The 20,042-nt window shown below is 41.5% G+C and overlaps 1 protein-coding gene and 1 pseudogene across 1 annotated transcript; both read right to left on the bottom strand.

Moving 5' to 3' along the window:
- Nucleotides 1–4,072: 4,072 nt before the first annotated feature.
- LOC117844342 (ethylene-responsive transcription factor ERF037) lies at nt 4,073–5,592 on the bottom strand. The gene has a single exon (XM_034725073.2). The coding sequence runs from the start codon at nt 5,034–5,036 to the stop codon at nt 4,314–4,316; it is 723 nt and encodes a 240-aa protein (XP_034580964.1). The 5' UTR covers nt 5,037–5,592; the 3' UTR covers nt 4,073–4,313.
- Nucleotides 5,593–9,646: 4,054 nt separating this feature from the next.
- LOC140221319 (uncharacterized) lies at nt 9,647–11,674 on the bottom strand (annotated as a pseudogene).
- Between the last annotated feature and the right edge of the window lie 8,368 nt (nt 11,675–20,042).

The raw sequence follows: 20,042 nt of genomic DNA, 5'->3' as shown, positions 1-20,042 counted from the left end.
GCCATGTCTTGCTTTATCACAAGTTATGCAACGTATATGGTTAGGCTAGTTTATCTAAATCATGGTATTGGTTTGTTATGCTTCCGGGCTTGCTCTAGCTCTATGCTTATCGATCCAAAGGGTCGGAGTCCCGGGGGAGCTAGGGTAGTTATCACGTACACGAGCGTGGTGCTCGGGTACGGCGGCAACCTTCGGATATGGCTGTGCCTCACGGTCTGTCGGGGTAGGTGGCAGGTGGTGACAGCCATGTCCGTCCTCGTATTCCACCACATTCGGGTATGGCGTAGGAGTTATGAACGATATCTTGCCTCGGCAGACCAGGGAAGGATATTCTCTCCAATAATGTTGTGTGCTTAGAGTTAGTATTAACTATGTATTTGTATGACCCTTGCTACTATGAATAGATACCACTAGGACCCTTATATGCCTTGCTCTTGCTAACCTTAGGCTTGTTGTTTATTCTTTATTCACGAGATTGGCTTGTGTGTGTCATGTTACCCTCATATCTATATAAAGGCTTACCCATGTATGAACTTTGGTATGTTACTTAAGCATATTATTCTGGATATGTATCTGATAAACCCTTTTATACCAATGCTATCCTTTGAAAAAATATAAATAACGATACCCTGAATACTCTCCAGGTGAATTATTACAACGGTATATCTGTGCACTTGCGGATTTATTCATAACGTTAACAAATACCAGCACACACCTCTTTGTTATCAGTGCATGCGCGTACCAAGAGTTGTAAATTCGGGACTTGTAAGTCTTGCGAGACCCTCTAACCGCGTTGTGGAGTGGCCGCCGGTGCATGTGATAGGGAGGAGAGGCCCTATATGTTTTGCCAAAGCTCTACCAAGTGAAGAGTAGTAAGGAGCATCCGGGAGAGACTAGGCGGAGATCCACTTGCGTGTGGGGATGGCCCGTCGGCTATCCTAGATGCTAGAAAAAATAAATCAATCTTAGGCATTCTAGAAAACAAAACATTTTACCATTGGTCTCTAGACTCCATCATTGTCGATAATGTTGGAACTATTAGCACTTCTAGATTTAGTCATATTCAAATATAAATCATGAACATGAACATATTTAACAAGGAAGTTAAATTACATAAGATGGTCATAATTTAAAAATGTATATAATGCAACTACATATAATGCCGTAGAAGATTAAACAAGAGCGGCATGATCAATCAATCCTGCACGGGAAAGCAGCAGTGTACACTGGAGGTGCAATGTTGATGATGATGTGCATATACCAAAGCCAAGAGTAATGACTATAAGCACCAGCACTAAGCATTGAGAAAGGTGGCTCTATGGAATTTTTTTTAATTTTTTTTAATCTAAAATATTAAAAAAACCTATGCCATACTAAAATTTCAAGAAGTAGCTCTTTTAGTTGCGCCACACTTCTTGGCGCAACCAATACTTGAGTCGCGTCAAAGCATGTGGTACGACCGGCCCTCCATGTTGGCTCGGTGCGCACAGGGCGGCTGAGCTAGGCGCTGAGCTAGCAACGTTAAGTTGCACCACATAGTCGCGCCAGGCGGCGTGGTGCGACTCAGCACATAACGCCTGGGTCCGCTAGCCCCTTTCTTTCTTCCTCTCCATTTCCTCCCTTCCCCTCAGCCCAACCCGACCTCTTTCCTTGTTGACGGCAGTTAGCACGTTAATTTGTGAACCACACGTTGTAGCATCCGATGCTAGCGTCCGGATCGGATATCCATATATTTTATCATTTTAAGAAAATAGAATAATATTTTTCTCAAATACGCAGAAAATCAGCATCATTGTATTAAAGCAGAAGGAATTAAAGTTTTACATAGTGCTGGAGGGCCGAGCACATCGGGGCATCGCCACCGGGAACATGCAAGTTGATTTACGCGTTAGAAACAACTAGGGAGGGGAGCAAATACGGACTACTCGCTACGAATCCTACCGAGTTCCTTGGCACCCGCTTCGACCCATAGGTCGGCCTCTTGCCTAATCTTGAGTAGCATCCCCTTGCAGGTCGCTAGACATTTTTTTTCACGTTAATTACCACTCTATTCTTTGTAGTTCAGTGCGCGCAACACTTCTCATGAAAAAGTAGGTCCATTCCGACACGGTAAAACATCCACCAATGAACGGATAATAATCATCCTGCGTTCAATCTGATGTTCCCAGTAGAAGCAGGCATAATTGCACGGATTAATGGGGTACTCTGCAAGGTCGCCGCATCCATTCCTGCATGTCGACAAATGGTCCTGATTCCTGACCCGACACTTGCTTGGCAACTTTTTACAGCTTTGTGCCGTCCCCTTTTTTCACACGTTCGAGAAGAGAGGTTCTTGGCAAGCACAGAGGAATAGTAGATGGTAAATGTCTTCGGACAGGGATGTGCACGGCAGTGTTGCGAACTGTACAGACAGGCCTGCATGTAGTCATGCACCAAGGAAAGGGTTAGCCCCCACTAGGACGCCTCTATAGGACCATGGACACTTGGACTCTACTGTCCTGGCGCTCACTATTGTGGCACCTCCTCCCCACACCCAACCACAAGTGTGGTGCTAAATTAATGTTTTTTGTTGTTGTGCAGGATGACATTGCTGATGCTGTCAAGATCAACCAGGTCAGAGAAGATCAAACGAATGGAGGAACAAATAACAAACATGCATGGCGACTTGTCCGGGAGTCATGACATGGCAACATCGATACTAGTTTGTATTTGCATTGTGACAGATATTTGTTTGCAGGGATTGGACCATTTTTCATCTTTGTATTTTTTATTTCCTCCTTTCAACACAAGCATCAAATGTGTACTGGCCAGTAGTGGTTTATCGAGCAATATACTGCACCTGCTCTGCCTCCTTCGTGTACACACCTGGTAGTGGTACACCAATGTACTTTCTCAAACATTGGAAATGTAATACCCAGCCCAATAAGAGTTGAAGTTGTTGGCTCATGTGGCCCAATTGTGATTGTAATTGGTGGGTCTAGTACCATCTTGGAAGTTTAGAGGGTGAGGACCAGCTTATAATCATTGCCGTTCCAAATGTAGCACCTCCGGGTCAACCCTTTTACACGAAGCGAGGACGAAAATGTAAGGGAAGTGCTATGCGTATGTGGGTCCGTTCCACATGAGGAGCTGGGCCGTAAGTAGATTTTGGAGCACAGTGTTACAGATGGTATTCAGAGCATGAACCCTCACTGCATGTGTGTGCGCGCGTGTGGCTAGGCCCACGGCACGGCCATGTACTGAGGTGTGGTTTTGGGAGTCTGCTGCATATACGGTGAGCTGCCAAGGGCGTCCACCTTTAAGGTGGGGTGAATGTAATACCCCAGCCTAATATCTCTTAGTAGTTGAAGTTGTTGGCCCATGCAGCCGAGTTGTGTTTGTAGATGGTGGGTTTAGTACCACCTGGGGGTGAGGGTCAGCTTATAATCATTGCCATTCCAAACGTAGCACCTCCAGGTTAACCTTTTTACACGAAGCGAGGACGAAAGTGTAAGAGAAGTGCTATACATATGCGGGCCCGTTCCACGTGAGGAGGAGGACCGTAAGCAGATTTTGAAGCGGGTGTTACTGTAAACTCCGGAGTCAAAAGAGTTGTGATAGTTACTACTCGATGGTACCTCCTACATTACCTTTCAGAGGACAATCTATCGTATATTACAAGTAACTTACTGCTTTCCTTACACTTGACTGCAATTAGCAGAAACAAGATTGCGGAATGCACCTGATGCATTGCATGTGTTCGATCTACCCATATTTTGGTATGAAAGAGTTTTCGAAGTAGATTTTTGACCATTTATATCTCTTGCAATATATCGTCAGTTCGTATTGAATCGACATCAACTTAAACCTTTTTGAATATGAATATATTGATGCACTGTTTGAACACGAATCACACATATAATTTGACTAACCATTGGTAAAAACTTGTAAACCTTGGCATTTTAAAATTAAAATAACTTTTATATCGATTGACAAAGGGAGTACATTTCCATTAGGCCAATAATAGCGCCCATAAAGGAGAAAGGCAAATTCAGAAGACGAGTTCCGAATCTTTCAAAAAGGCAATGACAGAGACGCCGAAAGATCTCACAACTATTCAACCCCAGCAGCAAGTTGCAACTTCTTTTCCAGTAATATAGCAAGCTGCAACCTTTTTCTGAAATTATAGCAACTTGTTGCAACTCTCTATTTACAAATCATTCAGAAGAAGAAATTATAAGGAGGAGAAGAGATTGACAGGATCGGAGGCTTTCTTGAGGAAGAGATTGACAGGAGTTAATTACACACTAGTTGATTAGCAGACCGACCAGAAATTACAAGTTCCACAGGAGGGCACCAACCGATTGGGTCCAGCCATGGTCGCCGTCCGGCCCGAGTCCGAACAGCCCGTCGTGCGCCGCCGCCATGTAGCCAGCGCCGTCGTCGATCCACTCCGGGACGCACCAAGACCCTTGCGCGGCGTCATGGAACGAGAACGACGCGGCGCCGAGCGACACCAGCTCGGCGGCATCCTCGTCGAGCGGCGGCAGCTCGACGATCGCCTCGAGCTCGTCCTCCTCCAGCTGCCCCGCCACTGGCACCTGCGGTGAGGTGGGCAATGCCGCGACGGCCGGGGCAGAGGCGCCCGGCGTCGGAGCTGGTTCCATGGCCGCTGCCCGCGCCGCGGCGGCCTGGACGTCGCGCGGCGCGGCGGAGGCCGGGCGCGGGAGCGCCGTGGCCATCTCCGGGAAGTTGAGCACGGCGGCGGGGCCCTTCACGACGAGCGCGGCGGCGTCGTGCGCGCGCGCAGCTATCTCTGGGGTCGGGAACGTGCCAAGCCAGATGCGCGACTTCTTGCGTGGCTCCCGGATCTCCGACACCCACTTCCCCCACGCCCGCATCCGCACGCCGCGGTACGACGGGTGCTTCTGGCCGCCGTCCCGCGCTCGCTTCTTGCCTCCCCGGCGGCCGTGTCTGGGCTCTGCCTCGGATGGCGACTGCGGCGGCGAGAAAGTTCCCCCGGACGACGCCGGGCTGGACAACTCTCCTTCGGACATTGCAAATCGATGGCAATTGCGAGTTGTCCCAAACTACGAGCTCGCATGGAAAGTTCTTGGGGTAGCTAGCTAACCAGCTAGTGTTGCCAAGATGGAGCTGCAGCGACGAGGAAGCAGAGACGGATGAGTGAGAAACTGAGAAAGAAGGGCAGGAGAGGGGGAGGCTTTTGTAGTGGCTGGATTGGTCTTTGGTGGGTAGCAGTGCGATTAGTGTAAAAATCATATACCATATATGATTTATTTCTTTGTGTTTAACTTGCTGACTTGTCTTTCATTTTTTTTTCATCCTCCATCACTCTTCTTTCTCTCCTTATGAGCAATTGTTCTTCTTTCTCTCCTTATGAGCAATTGTTCTTCTTCCACAGAAAACAACACCATCGCTCCCGCGCCCGTGTCTTCCCACCATCGGCCATCTCTAGCATTGTCTCCACTGCCATCTGTGCTGAATTTGCTTCTTCCTGCTACCGCCGTCGCCGCTCATGACCAGCATCCCCCAACATTCCACTTCGCTCACCACTTGCCACCTTCACTGGTCCAGCCGCTTTCTTAATGCCATTTTTCTCAATCCCGATAGCCATATCAATCCTGGTAGCATAAAACACCGAAACCATAACCGCTCCCTGCTGCCGTACTTACAATTGCTACAATAATAGCTGACATAAATCACGATAAGGTTTCAACTAAACACGTTGAAGACGTATGGTGGTGCGATCCAAAGGACAAAAACTGAGTACGAATAAAAGAACATATTGAGTAGTAATTGGTAACCAAAATGAACATAAAAGAGCAAATTAGCTAGAGACGTGTTTTGCCAAAACCTATATATAGTGACCATCATTAGTGATGGGTTTTTTTACGTCACTAACGTGATTCACATCATCAACGAAAAAATAGAGACGCGATGGTTTGCTGTCACTACTAGGAAAGCGCCTTAGTATCGCGTCCTAACCCCCCTTTAGTACCTGTTGTGCAACTAGTATTACTATTTTGGTACTAAAAGGAACCTTTAGTACTGGGTCAAATAACCGGTACTAAAGGCCCCCCTTTAGTACCGTTTGGTATAAACAACTAGTACTAAAATTCTTTTTTCTTTTCTGTTTCTTTTCTCATTTTCTTTTTTATTTCTTTATTCTATATTAGTATTTCGTATTTGTTTTCTTTACGTATACTAGTTCTAATACGCTAATATATATAAAGTTGTATTTGGTCTATAATATTACATTTGAGATAATATTTTATATATATATACATATTCTACATACACATTTATGAATAATATCACATTGCATCAACACTTGAAGTTCAACATTTGGATCAACTATTCTGAACCCGAGTCCTGACGGTGATGCAGATTTGATCCATCATTATGGAACTCCCCTGCTAGATTTACTACCTCGTCCAGAAGAAATCCACTGAGTTGTTCTTGAATTGCCCTAATTTTTTCCGTCTCGAGGAGTGCTTCCTTCATATGTTTCATCTGTGTCATTGGTAAAGGTTATTATATGGTAGATCAATGGGTCTGCACAATTAGAACTAATTTATTGTTACGGTTATTATATAGACATCTTCTGCAAATGAATGACTAATAGTCATACATTTTGTAACAATAAATGATTAAAAAAGAATGAAACACTTATACAATTTACAATAAATAACTAAAAAACTATATACAATGAATTGCTAGTCATTCACAATCATCATAAAATTTCTTGTAACTAATATAATATAAAAAGAATTATTCTAAAAATTAGTAAGCATCAACAAATTTCTAATATTCTAACATTTTTCCTATTAGTTCTAGCTATTTTAAACTTTTTTCTATAAATTCTAGCTATTTAACATATTTCAGAATTAAAAAAGAAAAAAAAAAGCTGACGTCATCCGACCGCGGACTTACGTTAGCACAGACAAGGCCCATGGCCGGTGTGGTGGGGGACGGGCGACGGTTGTTGGGGAAGGCGCTCAGGGGCAGGAGGGGGCGGCATCGGTGTTGGGGACGGGTGGCGCCGGTGTCGGGGCGGAGGTTGGCGGCGTCGGTGTCGGGGAGGGGCAGGACGACGGGGCTGGAGCGAGACGACGGCGGCGCGTGATGATGAGAGCAGCACTGGTGTTAGGGAGGGGGGCGCCGCCAGTGTTGGGGAGGAGGTTGGGGTGGCGCCAGTGTCGGGGCGCAGGTTGGTGGTGCTAGTGTCGTGGAGGGTCGGAATGATGGGGCCGGAGCGAGACAACGGCGGCGCATGATGATGAGGGTGGCGTGGTGTCGGGGAGGGGGCTAGGGCGGCGCTGGTGTCGGGGCGGAGGTTGGCGGCGCCGATGTCAGGGAGGTTGGGGGCGCCGGTGTCAGGGAGGGGCAGGACGACGTTGCCGGAGTGAGATGGCAGTGCGTGATGACAGGGGAGGTGCCGGTGTCGGGGAGGGACGGCACAGGCACGTGGCTCCCGATGATAGGGGCATGCAACAGCGGCAGCATGGAGGAGCGGGAGGATCAACATCGGGTCGGTGGCATGGAGGATCCCAGAGGGCCGGCGTCGTCGTCAATCAAAAATTTAGCTAAGTGTTGGGAAGGAAGGGAATGGGAGTTTTATCCCCCCAAGTACCGGGCCTCACCCCTACCCGATACTAATGCCCTTTAGTACCGGGTGGTGGTTACCACTGGTACTAAAGGCCACCCCGCGCACCCCCTTTAGTACCAGGTGTAGCTACCACCCGGTACTAAAGGGGTTGCAGCCTTTCCACCCAAGACAATTGCTATTATATTTATTTATTACGTAGTAAATCAAATAACGTTCATAAAATTGAAAAGGAAGTTTGTTATGTTGATGTTGATTAGATCTACGCAATAAAAATATTAAATGTAGTTAAATATCAAACATAGTAATATTAGTAATATTAACTTAGTAATATGTTATAAATTGTCATATACTTATGTTAACTTAAAAATTAGAAAAAATAAATATTTTGACCATGCAAAAATCTATAAAAATAGTGTCTGTAGTGTTATTAATATGTTTACCATAACTTAGTCATGTACTTATTTAATTGTATCTAAATATATTGTTTAATATTTAATGGTGCTAAAAATCAAAATAATTAATATTTTAACCATGCAAAAATTAGTTCTTGTTTAATAACTTCATAGAATGTTATTAGATTACTTTGTCACTCGATCACAAAACTTTGTCACTTGACCACAATACATTACATATCATTGCAATGTGTTATTACATTAATTTGTCACTTGACCACAAAATACAACATAATGGTTCTAATACATTTCACATCATCATCTAATGGAATGTTAATAACCTTACTCTTGAGACACGTCCCTTGGTTGTGAGATCATCAAACAGGAGGAAGATCATCAAAAATGGAGCATCCTCTTTGGCTAACAGGATACTTGGGTCAACCTCGATTAAAAATGGAGGAAGATCATCAAACTGATCATAATCTTCTGAAATGTCAGTTTTGTCCACAACTTTAATGATTATTCTTTTTCCTAGAAAAACTACGTGTCGCTTTGGCTGGTCATCTGACTTATTAGCAACATTCTATTTTGGATTGCTTGACATGTATTTCATATAGAAAACTTGATTCACATCATTGGCTAGGACGAATGGTTCATATCTATATCCAATCTTGTTGAGATCCACTATTGTCATCCCATAGTTGTCTGTCGTTACGCCTCGTCCAGTAAGTTTCAACCATTAGCACCGAAATAGAGGGATTTTCAAAGGTCCATAGTCGAGTTCCTATATCCCTTCAATGACACCATAGTATCTATCTTTTTTTCCATTGTTGTCTATTGCATCTATACAGACACCACTATTTTGGTTTGTGCTCTTTTGGTCTTGGGCTGTCATGTAAAATGTGTACCCATTTATCTCGTATCCTTATAATATCGATATTGAGATAGATGGACCCTAACCAACCATGCTAGTTGCTCTTCAATCTTGTCATCATCAGTCGTCGCCGCAACCAAGAGATGAAAGTATCAATGTGATGATATATAATCCAGGCCTCAGTCTTCCCCTGGTTTGAGGACCGTACAATGGTCTTGTGCTCCTCCAAGTATGGAGCCATCAAGGATAATTGTTGCAGGACCGTGAAGTGTGCTTTACGAAATTTACTCCCATCGATGTCCATCTAAGCTTTTCACCCTAGTGTACCCTTTCCCTTGAGTCTGCCCTCATGGCGTGATACAAGGACTCCAATCAAACTCGGGTCATCAATAAAGTCAACACAAAACTCAATGACCTTTTCTGTTCCATATCCCTTTGTGATGCTTCCTTCTGGATGGGCACAATTACGAACATACATCTTAAGAACTGTCATAAACCTCTCGAAAGAGAACATATTGTGTAGAAATACATGAATGAGAATAAAAATCTCTTCAACAAGGTGGACTAGAAGATGGGTCATGATATTAAAGAAGGAAGGTGGAAAAACCATCTCAAAGCTGACAAGACATTGCACCATGTCATTCTACAACTTTAATAGATTGTTGGGATGGATTGCTTTCTGAGAAATCATGTTAAGGATTGCACATAACTTCACGATTTCCATTCTCACATTCTCTGGTAGAATACCCCTCAGTGCAACAGGCAGCAATTGTGTCATCAGGATGTGTTAGTCATGGGTCTTTAGATTTGTGAATTTCTTCTCTTTAATATTTATTAGTCCCTGTATATTCAAGGAGTAGCCCGATGGGACCTTGGTAGTATTTAAGAACTCAAACATGCTTTCCTTCTCTTCCTTGCTGAGAGTGTAACTAGCAGGATGCAAGTAATGTCCATCATCTCTCTTTTTTTGATGTAAGTCATCTCGTTGTTTCATACGTTTTAGATCTCGACGTGCTTCAATTGTATCCTTTGCCTTTCTATATGTACCCAGGAAGTCAAGCATGTTCACACAAAGATTTTTCGTTAGGTGCATCACATCAATTGCATTACAGACCTCAAGGACTTCCCAATAAGGTAGCTCCCAAAATATAGACTTTTTCTTCCACATGGGTGCATGTCCATCCTCGTCGTTCAGAACAGGTTGGCTACCAGAGCCCTTGCTAAAGAATACCCTCATCCTTTATCATAGAAAATACATGTTACCATTACGGTAAATGGGCTTAGTACATTTTTCTTTCTCCCCTTCAAAATGCTTCCCTTTCTTTCTTAACGGGTGCTTAGTAGGAAGAAATCAACGATGGCCCGTATACACGACCTTCCTACAGTGTTTCAAATACATGCTGCAAGTATCATCTAAACAGTGTGTGCAGGCTCAATATCCCTTGTTTGTCTGGTCGGACAGATTACCAAGTGTCGGCCAATCATTGATGGTTACGAACAACAATGCTAGTAGATTAAAAGTCTCCTTTTTGTCCTCATCCCACACATGTACACCTTCTTCCTTCCATAACAGTAAAAGTTCATCAACCAACAGTCTTAGGTAAACATCAATGTCGTTGCCAGGTTGTTTTAGCCCTTGGATAATTATTGGCAACATAATGAACTTCCGCTTCATGCACATCCAGGGCGGAAGGTTGAACATACATAAGGTTACAGGCCAAGTGCTATGACCACACTGAACTCACCGAATGGATTGAATCCATCTGTACTTAAACCAAACCATATGTTCCTTACATCCTTTTCAAACTTGGGAAATTCTCTATCAATTGTTCTCCACTGGAACCCATCAGCGGGGTGTCTGATCATTTCATCTTGCTTATGTTCTTCTTTGTGGCAACGCATCAACTTTGCATGTGGCTTATTTCTAAACAAACGCTTCAAGTGTGGTACTATAGGGAAATACCACATTACCTTCGCAGGAACTTTCTTCTTGCTGGCCCGCCCCTCAACATTACCGGGATCATCTCGCCTAATCTTATAACGCAGTGCTTCGCACATCGGACAAGCCTCCAATTTCATGTATTCCTCACCGCAATAGAGAATATAGTTATTAGGACATGCATGTATCTTTTGTACCTCCAAACCCAGAGGGCAAACAACATTTTTCGCTTTGTACATTGAGGATAGCAATTCATGCCCCTCGGGAAGCATGTTCTTTATGATTTTCATTAACTCATCAAAATCCTTGTCAAAAACTCCATTTTTTTGCCTTCCATTGCAGCATTTCCAGTGTGGTACCCAACTTTTTGTGCCCCTATTTGCAATCTAGGTACAATAATTTCTTATGATCAGCTAACATACACTTGAACTTCTTTGACTCCTTCACATTCTCGTAGTCTTCCTTTGCATCTCGCAACACCTGACCTAGATCATCAGTAGGACCTTCTTCTGCAACCATCTCATCTTCAGCCTCGCCCATCGCAGCATCTGCAAAGGCACCTCCTTGAGTCCAGTCAAGAATGTAGTTACCATCTTCTTCATCATCATCATCTTCCATCATAACTCCTCTTCCTCGTGATTGGTCCAAACGAAATAGTTAGGCATGAATTCCCAACTGTATATGTGGGCGTGAATCGTCTTTCTCGATGAGTAATCCTTTTTATTTTTGCAAATTTATCATGGACAACAAATAAAACCAGACAGCGGCTTGTTGGACTCTGCTAGATTGAGAAAATCACGCAAGTCATTAATATACTCCATGGAGTGTTTGTTCGCACTGTACATCCATTGTCGATCCATCTACAAAGTATTACCGAACCAAAGATATTCTAATCATCCATAGAATTATACATGAAACATAACAAACATGATAGAAATATCATTAAACTCAAATATTGCTGAAAGTTTAGATATAAATTCACAAATTTAAATTTCAAACCCAAACAACATGATACACTACAATAAACTCAAATGTTAAAATATTGCTGAAAGTTTAGATTGAAATACACAAATTTAAATTTCAGACCCAAACAACATGATACACTACGACAAACTCAAATGTTGAAATATTGTTGAAAGTTTAGATAGAAATACACAAATTTAAATTTTAGACCCAAACAACATGATACACTACGACAAACCATCCACTCAGTACTATCTAGAAGGACTTTAAGCATCCTTGGGTGGCGAAGATGAAGGTTTCGCTGACCTAGCCTCATCTTGTGGTTTATTTGTGCCTCCTGCGATGGTAGTACTCAGTGGACCTGAAATCCCCGGGACTAGCGGTGGAGCATAACGACCACCAAAAGGAGGTTCCTGACCTGCCACAACAGCATCTTCATGACATCTTTGCAAATAATGAAGCATTGCTTTCTCCCACGTGCTTATTTTCTTCAGCTTATCATGAGGGCCAACTATGGTTTTCCCCTCGCCATGAGAGGAACGACGATCGCCCCCACCATCGCCACTACCTCCAGTAGCAGTAGTCATCTCTATGTACCACAATTTATTTAGCTCATATTTGCAAATGACTAAACTATGAACAAATTATATTTTTTTCACAATTTATTTAGCTCAAACATAACATATAAATGAAAATTTTCTCCATTGTAGCTTATTCTAAAAATGACGAATTCCATACCTCTATTTCATCTTATTATCTCTATGTACCACAATTTATCTCGCTCATATTTGCAAATGATTAAAATATGAACAAATTAGATTTTTTCCCATAATTTATTTAGCTCATATTTGTAAGGACTAAACTATGAAATTATTTTTCTAACCTCATATCAATTTTTTTGACTAATACGAAACATAGCATCCAAAAAATTACATCTTATTCTAAAAATCACAAATATGAGATATAAATAACACATGCATATAAATGAAAATTTTCTCCACTGTACCTTATTCTAAAAATCACAAATTACTCTAGACTTAAAGCATAAAACTTAGTATACTAACCATGCATCAAGGGTGGATGAAGTTTGTAACCTTTAGAACACTTGAATGAGTGAAATTCCCATGAAATGGTTAATTATCCGGCAGCACCTTCCCTATTTTACCATGAATGGATGAAGTCTAAGCTGGAGGAAATGGCGCGGGTAGGAGGAAAATGATGCCTAATTTATAGGAGGGAAATTAGTACCGGTTGGGGGCTCCACCCGGTACTAATAGGTGACCTTTAGTACCAGTTGGACCTCCAATCGGTACTAAAGGGGATCAAGGGGGGCTAATGGGGAACTAGCCGTTAGACTCGGTAATAATGCTCACATTAGTACCGGGTCAAAAACCAACCAATACTAAGAGCTAGGACCAATGCTCAGTTTTCCAGTAATGTGTCGTTAATTAGCATTTGGTGCAGTCCTGATTAGCCACTTTGACGTGGTGAAAGATACACAGATTTTATTGTGGGTACTAAATTTATCCACAACTTCACATACTTACATCTCCTAATAAGGTTATACAGGAGCACAACTTGATGGTGGACTAGTATAAGGTAAGGTAACTAGTAACTAAAGTCTATAATAGCTAGATAAACATTATTAATTATTTATATGAGTATTATGCTTAGATACAATATAAAGAAATGGGAGAGACGAAGCATAAATGTAAGCAAACACTTCCAAAGACTCGTAAAATTACTAGCCCATATAGGAGCCAGAGGTGAAGATAGCTAGGTTACACATGTCCATGGTGCACATTCTATTGTATAGAAGAAAACTACTACAACTTACATAGTAAAATTGAGTCAATTACAAGTAATTTTTTGTTTCACCCTGGTGCATGTGCACCATGGTAAGTGAACGTAACTTTGCGCTGGATAGGAGCACAGGTCGATGAACTAGCATATTAGAAACCACTACTTGTGCATGGATGTGTTTGCAGCTTCTGCGCCATGCATGATATGTTTGACACCCCGCTTCGCTTTCGTGAGGCAGTAATACCGGCTTGGTGAGGCCCACGGGAAATTAACTTAATTGCGAGCCACATTTCAACAGACTTAAAAGAATTCTATATATACTATCAGGTATTTTGTTTGCTCATATATTTTACCTTAAATGTGTATTGATGCTTATACTAGCTATTTGCATGACTGCATCTATGCTGCTAGCTAGCCTCTTAAAAAACATCATGTTTTCCTCAGAAAAGCTATACATACATTTTTATGTTGAAACAAAAAATAGAGGGGAATAAACAAGAACACACTTTCATCATTTTCAGAGTGGACAAAAAGGATTCCCGATGGAGGGAAGAAATGACAAAATAACCGGAAGATCGAAGAAACGCAACTTGAGATCATTGTCATGAGATATCATATCGTTCTTGGCAGGACAAGGACGATCGATTAGATTATAAAGTATCAAGTGCCATATCTTATGATAAGCCCCGTTTATCATTTAATAAACAGACACCGCGGATCGAGCCGACCATTAACAAGAGGAAATTCTCATGGCCTGGATTGATGTGGTGACCTGCTGCCTACTCGCTTAACATCCCAGCCGATTTATTTCTTGATATGGACGCATGTTATTTTTTATTTGTTCGGCGTCCATCTCTAAAGTGCTCGATCTCTAGAAATTCAAAAGGTTGTCTTGCTGATGGCGCGAAAGCAACTTGTGTTCTTTTCTTGTAACTTTTTTTTTGTTTACGATAGCGATGTGCGTACGTACCACATTGTCTTACCAGGAGCAATCAAGCATGGGACGGAATAAGTAGGTGCCGCTCTTGATCTTTTCATTTCGTAGTGGAAAATAGTTGCATTGGAATACAAATAAAGTAACATATGTAAGACTAGAAATAAGAATACATGTGTTCATGTACACCTATACTAGTTTGTTTTATAATTGCCTAACTAGTGAAGAATGACAATAATATATAATATATATGAACTCGAACAAACCTGAACAACCACAAGCTTCTGCCACATATCTAGCACATATACTTGTCCCAATGGGGTTTTCTCCATAATGTCTAGTGATATACTTTTTCCTTAAGAAGCTAGATTTATTCTCCATTAACAATTTCATGAGTACCTCTGCGCTATCATTATTATGTATGTTTCTTCAGCAAGGAAAAGCATATATACATATATATACAAATACAAGAACACACGTTGGATAGACCAGAAATTTCCATGTCGTTTAGTACTAACCACTTTAGAACAGCACATTAAAAATTGTAGAACCCACCTCTATGTTTGCATGAATGGCCCCTGCCCTCGAATCTACCCATCACCCAATAGTTAAAGGCCGATCTACCGAGGCGATCCGACGGGTCCTACACCTATCATTAAGATTTTTTGCCTTTAATACTTGTTAAATAAAGTTTGACTGAATTTTGAAATATGGTATAGCGAATCTTGACACCTTTAATACTTTTTAAACAAATTTTGACTAAATTTAAAAAGGGTAGTTTCATATGTCACAGCTTTGACATACTTTGCGTATGTTAGAGTCAATGTCGACATTATTGACACCTTTTATTGGAGTGAACTAGTGAAGGGAGTTACAATTTGCAAACAATCCTCTTGTGACCTGTCGATCGAGTGGTGGTTAGGGCATTCAAGTTGATTGGCTCATTGGCTGACATGTTGCAGCGCACTCAGTGACTTAAGAATAATGCTTGCATGGGACCAGCAGCTGGTGTATATGTGCGGGTATATGTCATACGTGGCTGGTCAATTTTGCGGTTTGGTCCATCTATTATGCACTGAATGAACAGACCAGGACTGTTCATTCAGAGTATTCATTGGACGGCTGCAATATTACGATATTTTGTAAATAAGTTGAAAGACAAGACATAAGAGACAAGAGCGTTCCATTATTACTCCATAAATTTGAGAGTATTTTTTCAGAATAAATTGATGTCATCATATTTGTATTGAAAATTCTTACTTGTAATTATAATTTTATATCGCAAAAATAGCATATCGATATACTAATAATCAGTCGATGCCTTGCCCTAACAAATAGAGATATGCCTTATAATTCCAAACAGAATATGTTATGTTGAATTACACATTACACAGACCCAGGCCCCCTAGGAGGTTATGTATATCTTACGTAACATGGTAAAGAAAAGGTCAAGCAAACTGTTGGCACTACTAGAACCCACTTTTTTCCCTGTGTACCAAAATCCGTCAAAAAAATAGCAAAATACCGTTAGGAAAATTAATTCTGTTAGCTAACCACAGGCAAATCCCGACAGGAATATTGCTCGGCACACAGGGAAATTTCGGTTTCCAGTGGTGTGGATACATTTTTTTTGTGAAGGACAAGTTGTTGGATACCTTAGCATGTTTCTGAAATTATATATACAGATCTACTTTCAAGACAGCACGACGACTTGTGGGTGAACTTTAATAAAATGTATGTGTGTATATTAACGAAAATAATTGTTCAGAGTTATAATTTGAGAAATAAAAGACAAATGTTCAAACTTATCACTACCCTTATAGCATGCAACTTAATTTGAGATTTTGCCACCTCCGGAAACGCGAAGGTACATCAATGGCAGAGCCAGGGTTTCTGCTCGAAATGGGTAGTTTTCTCATGAATGTCAAATCTACAATCACTATATATATACCTAAATCAATCATATTCGAATTAATGTCCCCATCATATACAATAAATAAAACTGGCGAGTGATTTTGACCAGCATACATACGTACTTCCTCTTATAGCACAGCATGCGCAGGCATACACTAACCACCTCCACATACACCAATTGAAAAATCCAGCAGGCTTCAGTTCCTCATATAGCAGCGGCGCTAAACAAAAGCAAATTAAAGGGGGGGAATAGTGCGTGACACCAGCTTCCACTGGTTAATTATTAGTACTATTCAACGGTGGTGGAGCATGCCTTTCCGGATTAGGCTCCCCTAATTGTTTAAGTCACCCCATTCCGCGCGCCACTGACATCATTAGATTCGGGGAAATCCTAACAATTCCATCCGGCAGATCCCCATTCCCCAGCCGCTCGACCGCGCTTCGCTCCAAAGGCTCCGAGATCAGCTAGCTAGCTAAGCAACAATAATCGATATATGATAGTACAGTCCCACCACACCCTTTGGCTAATCAATTGACTAATCACTTACCTAAACCGGATTAGGATGTTAATATAACTAATCAAAGCCCACACTTTCGCTCGTGGTCCTGCCCGTCTTTCCGGATTGATTAACATGGCCGCCATGATTCTGTTGGTCGTAATTAACAAGTTAATCCTTTTGTTGGTACATTAATTGTACTAGCACGGTTTTAGTATTCCTGGATTATATTGGTTAGTTTAGGACATGTTGATTAGTTCTTGCTTTGGACCAAAATTAAGCACAGTGTACTAACTGCGTATTCAGGTACGCAGGTATTCAGAGTGTATAACTACTCTAACTACCATGCATCCAAGTGGCAGGCGCCAACTAGATCCAAGTTGCCATATTGCATGTGCTCAAAGCAAGAGAGAGAGAGAGAGAGAGAGAGAGAGAGAGAGAGAGAGAGAGAGAGAGAGAGAGAGAGAGAGAGAGAGACAGGGTTTGTCGCAACGTGATCGAAACCTGCTTACAGATCGATCGATCAAGCTGCTAGCTTGTACCTGCAGGCTGCAGCTGATGGTTGTCGTGTTGGGCCACTGGTAGGTAAGAGGACGACGGTGCATGGCTTATTTTATCGCATTATCGATCAGTTGAACTGTGATCAGGACAGGACGGAAGATGCATATAAGAGACAAGTTGAGACACGATAAGATACTTTTTCCAGAAGAATGGCATATGCATGATGGAGAAGCAGCATCCGATTCGATCGGCGTGTTTGCGTTTCTTGTTTTTTCGGCTTCATGGAGTTGTCCAAAGGCACAATGATTTGGCGTTAGAATGCAATAGGTCGTTTGATCTTTCGATAACAAGAGTACGTAGGTCATCCCTTCTTTTCGTTGTTGACAATGGACATGAGTAATGTCTAAATTGCACTAGGAAATGCAAAAGCTGAGTGTAGCTTAGTTGGTTAGGTACTTAGGTTTGATCCAATTATTCACTGCTTGATTAGTGTTGGTCACTAGCTTCCTAATGTCGTTAATGGTGTTAGCGAGCGCCTTTGAGGGAGCTTCAGTACACTGAGGTCGCCCTGCTGATGTTGCATGCGAAACTCTGCCACAAGGTAGATGATGCGAACCAATGCATTGTTTTAGAAAACCTTCTTTATGGCACACCACATCTTATAGCCGAGTCGGCAGGTCCCATGATTATGGCAAGCAAGTCTTTCGAGATTGTGTTGTAGAGCCAGTTGATGATACAAGAATGCGTTCATGACCCAGTCAGGATCGTTAGTGTAGGGACGAATGATGTTTTCAGACATGGTAGTGCAGGACAAACTTGGTGATGACAATGTAGAAGAAATGCCATCACTGCACGTGGCAGGAGTCCTTGAGACGCAGCATGCATGATCGAGACAGATGGGTAAGGAGGTAGCAGAGGAATCAAGTGAGGAAGGGTTGGAGTTAGTAGTCATTGCAGTGGAAGATGATGAGGATTGAGGTGCATAAAGGGTTCATCTTCCCATCTGGTACTATGAAAGGGATCAGTGAGAGCCAACATAACAACGTTTCTATATATTGATTTCAGGTGTTTACATAGTGCTGACAAAAGATCATTCATGCAGCTAAGTACTAGCCGTTTGTTGAGGTAGAAGACTGGGCAAGCTAACCAGTAGAGAACGAAAGGGCCATTATTATTATCCCGTGGTGACTGAGAACTGTGAAGCGAGTCCACGGCGATCAGAGGAGACCAGTTCCAAAGACCATGAGATTCTAGCTAACAAGCCACTCCGGAGTAGACACTATGTGTTCATAGGAGTTTGACCCTCCGTAGTGAAATACGTACGTTCAGTAGGGTTCGAGAGTTTCCGGACTCAACATAGGTACTATGCGTTTATAGGAATGAGGGTACGACGTTTCATTTATATGTGTACCCTATATTTAAAAAGTACTCAGTCTTAACTAGTGAGTCAACCCTTAATTTTGAGAGACATGTATTATCAACTTACTTTTTTAGAAAATGGACACATAGCTTTGTTTACCTTGAACTCTCACTCATCATTCATTAAATATTCTAATACAATACTCATAAGATGCATCCTTATCTGGGATAGACTTTATTAGTCAGCAATTACTCTATAAACATTTTCATTGCTATTGATAGTTTTTTCTTTTCGTATCGCAACTCTATATGTGTTTAAGTTTAATTTAACCCCTAATTTGAATTATGTGTTTAATATAGAAATCGGTACACTCATCGTCTTCTCTATAGATGTATACATGGTGACCCATATTGTGCCTACATACCTTAAGTTATTATTTTCTATATTAACGGTGATAGAAATAGGTAATTTGAAGTCATATATTGGTATATTTTGAGATATTTGTTATAATAACACATATAGGTAAGATGGATTCAAATTTCGGAGTTACTTTAGGTTATTTTCAATAATGGCCAATGTAGGTAATTTAAATGTAAAGGTAGAAAGTTATTTTAAGTTTTTATAATGGTATAGGTGTGTGGGTGATTTTGATAAATGTTAGTGGGTTAGTTTATGTTATTTTTTCACAATGGTAGAAGCTACGGATTGATGGCCTAATGTCTCTAATTGGTTTTATAAGAATTTTTAGAATTTATCTTTTTTTTTTCTAATGCGTCTTGTAAGGATTAAAAGATAAATCTCTAGACCACTATTCACTAGTATTCCAATTAAAACATAGCCCTAATGTCAAATTAATTTATAAGATGCTGAAAATATATATTTTCCAAGACCAATAATCTACATGTGATTATTTATCTTCCAGATTAAACTATTTTTTAAAGTCACTAATTAATGATCAATGTTTTAAATGTTCAACTATATTTTGTTAAAAACATCAACAGCCATGCGGTAGAATAATGTTTTTCCTATCCTAATCAGTGACAACACATCTCTTATGACGTAATTTCTACGATACCGTCCTCGTAGCAGCACGCGTGACGTGCTCAAGGCAAACACGCACATGCGTCGTTTGCAACTTGCAAGCTTTTGTGAGCCGCTGGGGAGGCAGCAAGCCGTGGCGCCATAAAATTGCACGTACCTAGATCTTCTGCGCCCCTCCTCCGATTACTACTTTGGCCACACAAATTAATACACAC

The sequence above is a fragment of the Setaria viridis genome, chromosome 1, assembly GCF_005286985.2.
Source record: "Setaria viridis chromosome 1, Setaria_viridis_v4.0, whole genome shotgun sequence".
NCBI classification, from domain to species: Eukaryota; Viridiplantae; Streptophyta; class Magnoliopsida; order Poales; family Poaceae; genus Setaria; species Setaria viridis.
This window is presented reverse-complemented; position numbering and strand designations above follow the sequence as displayed.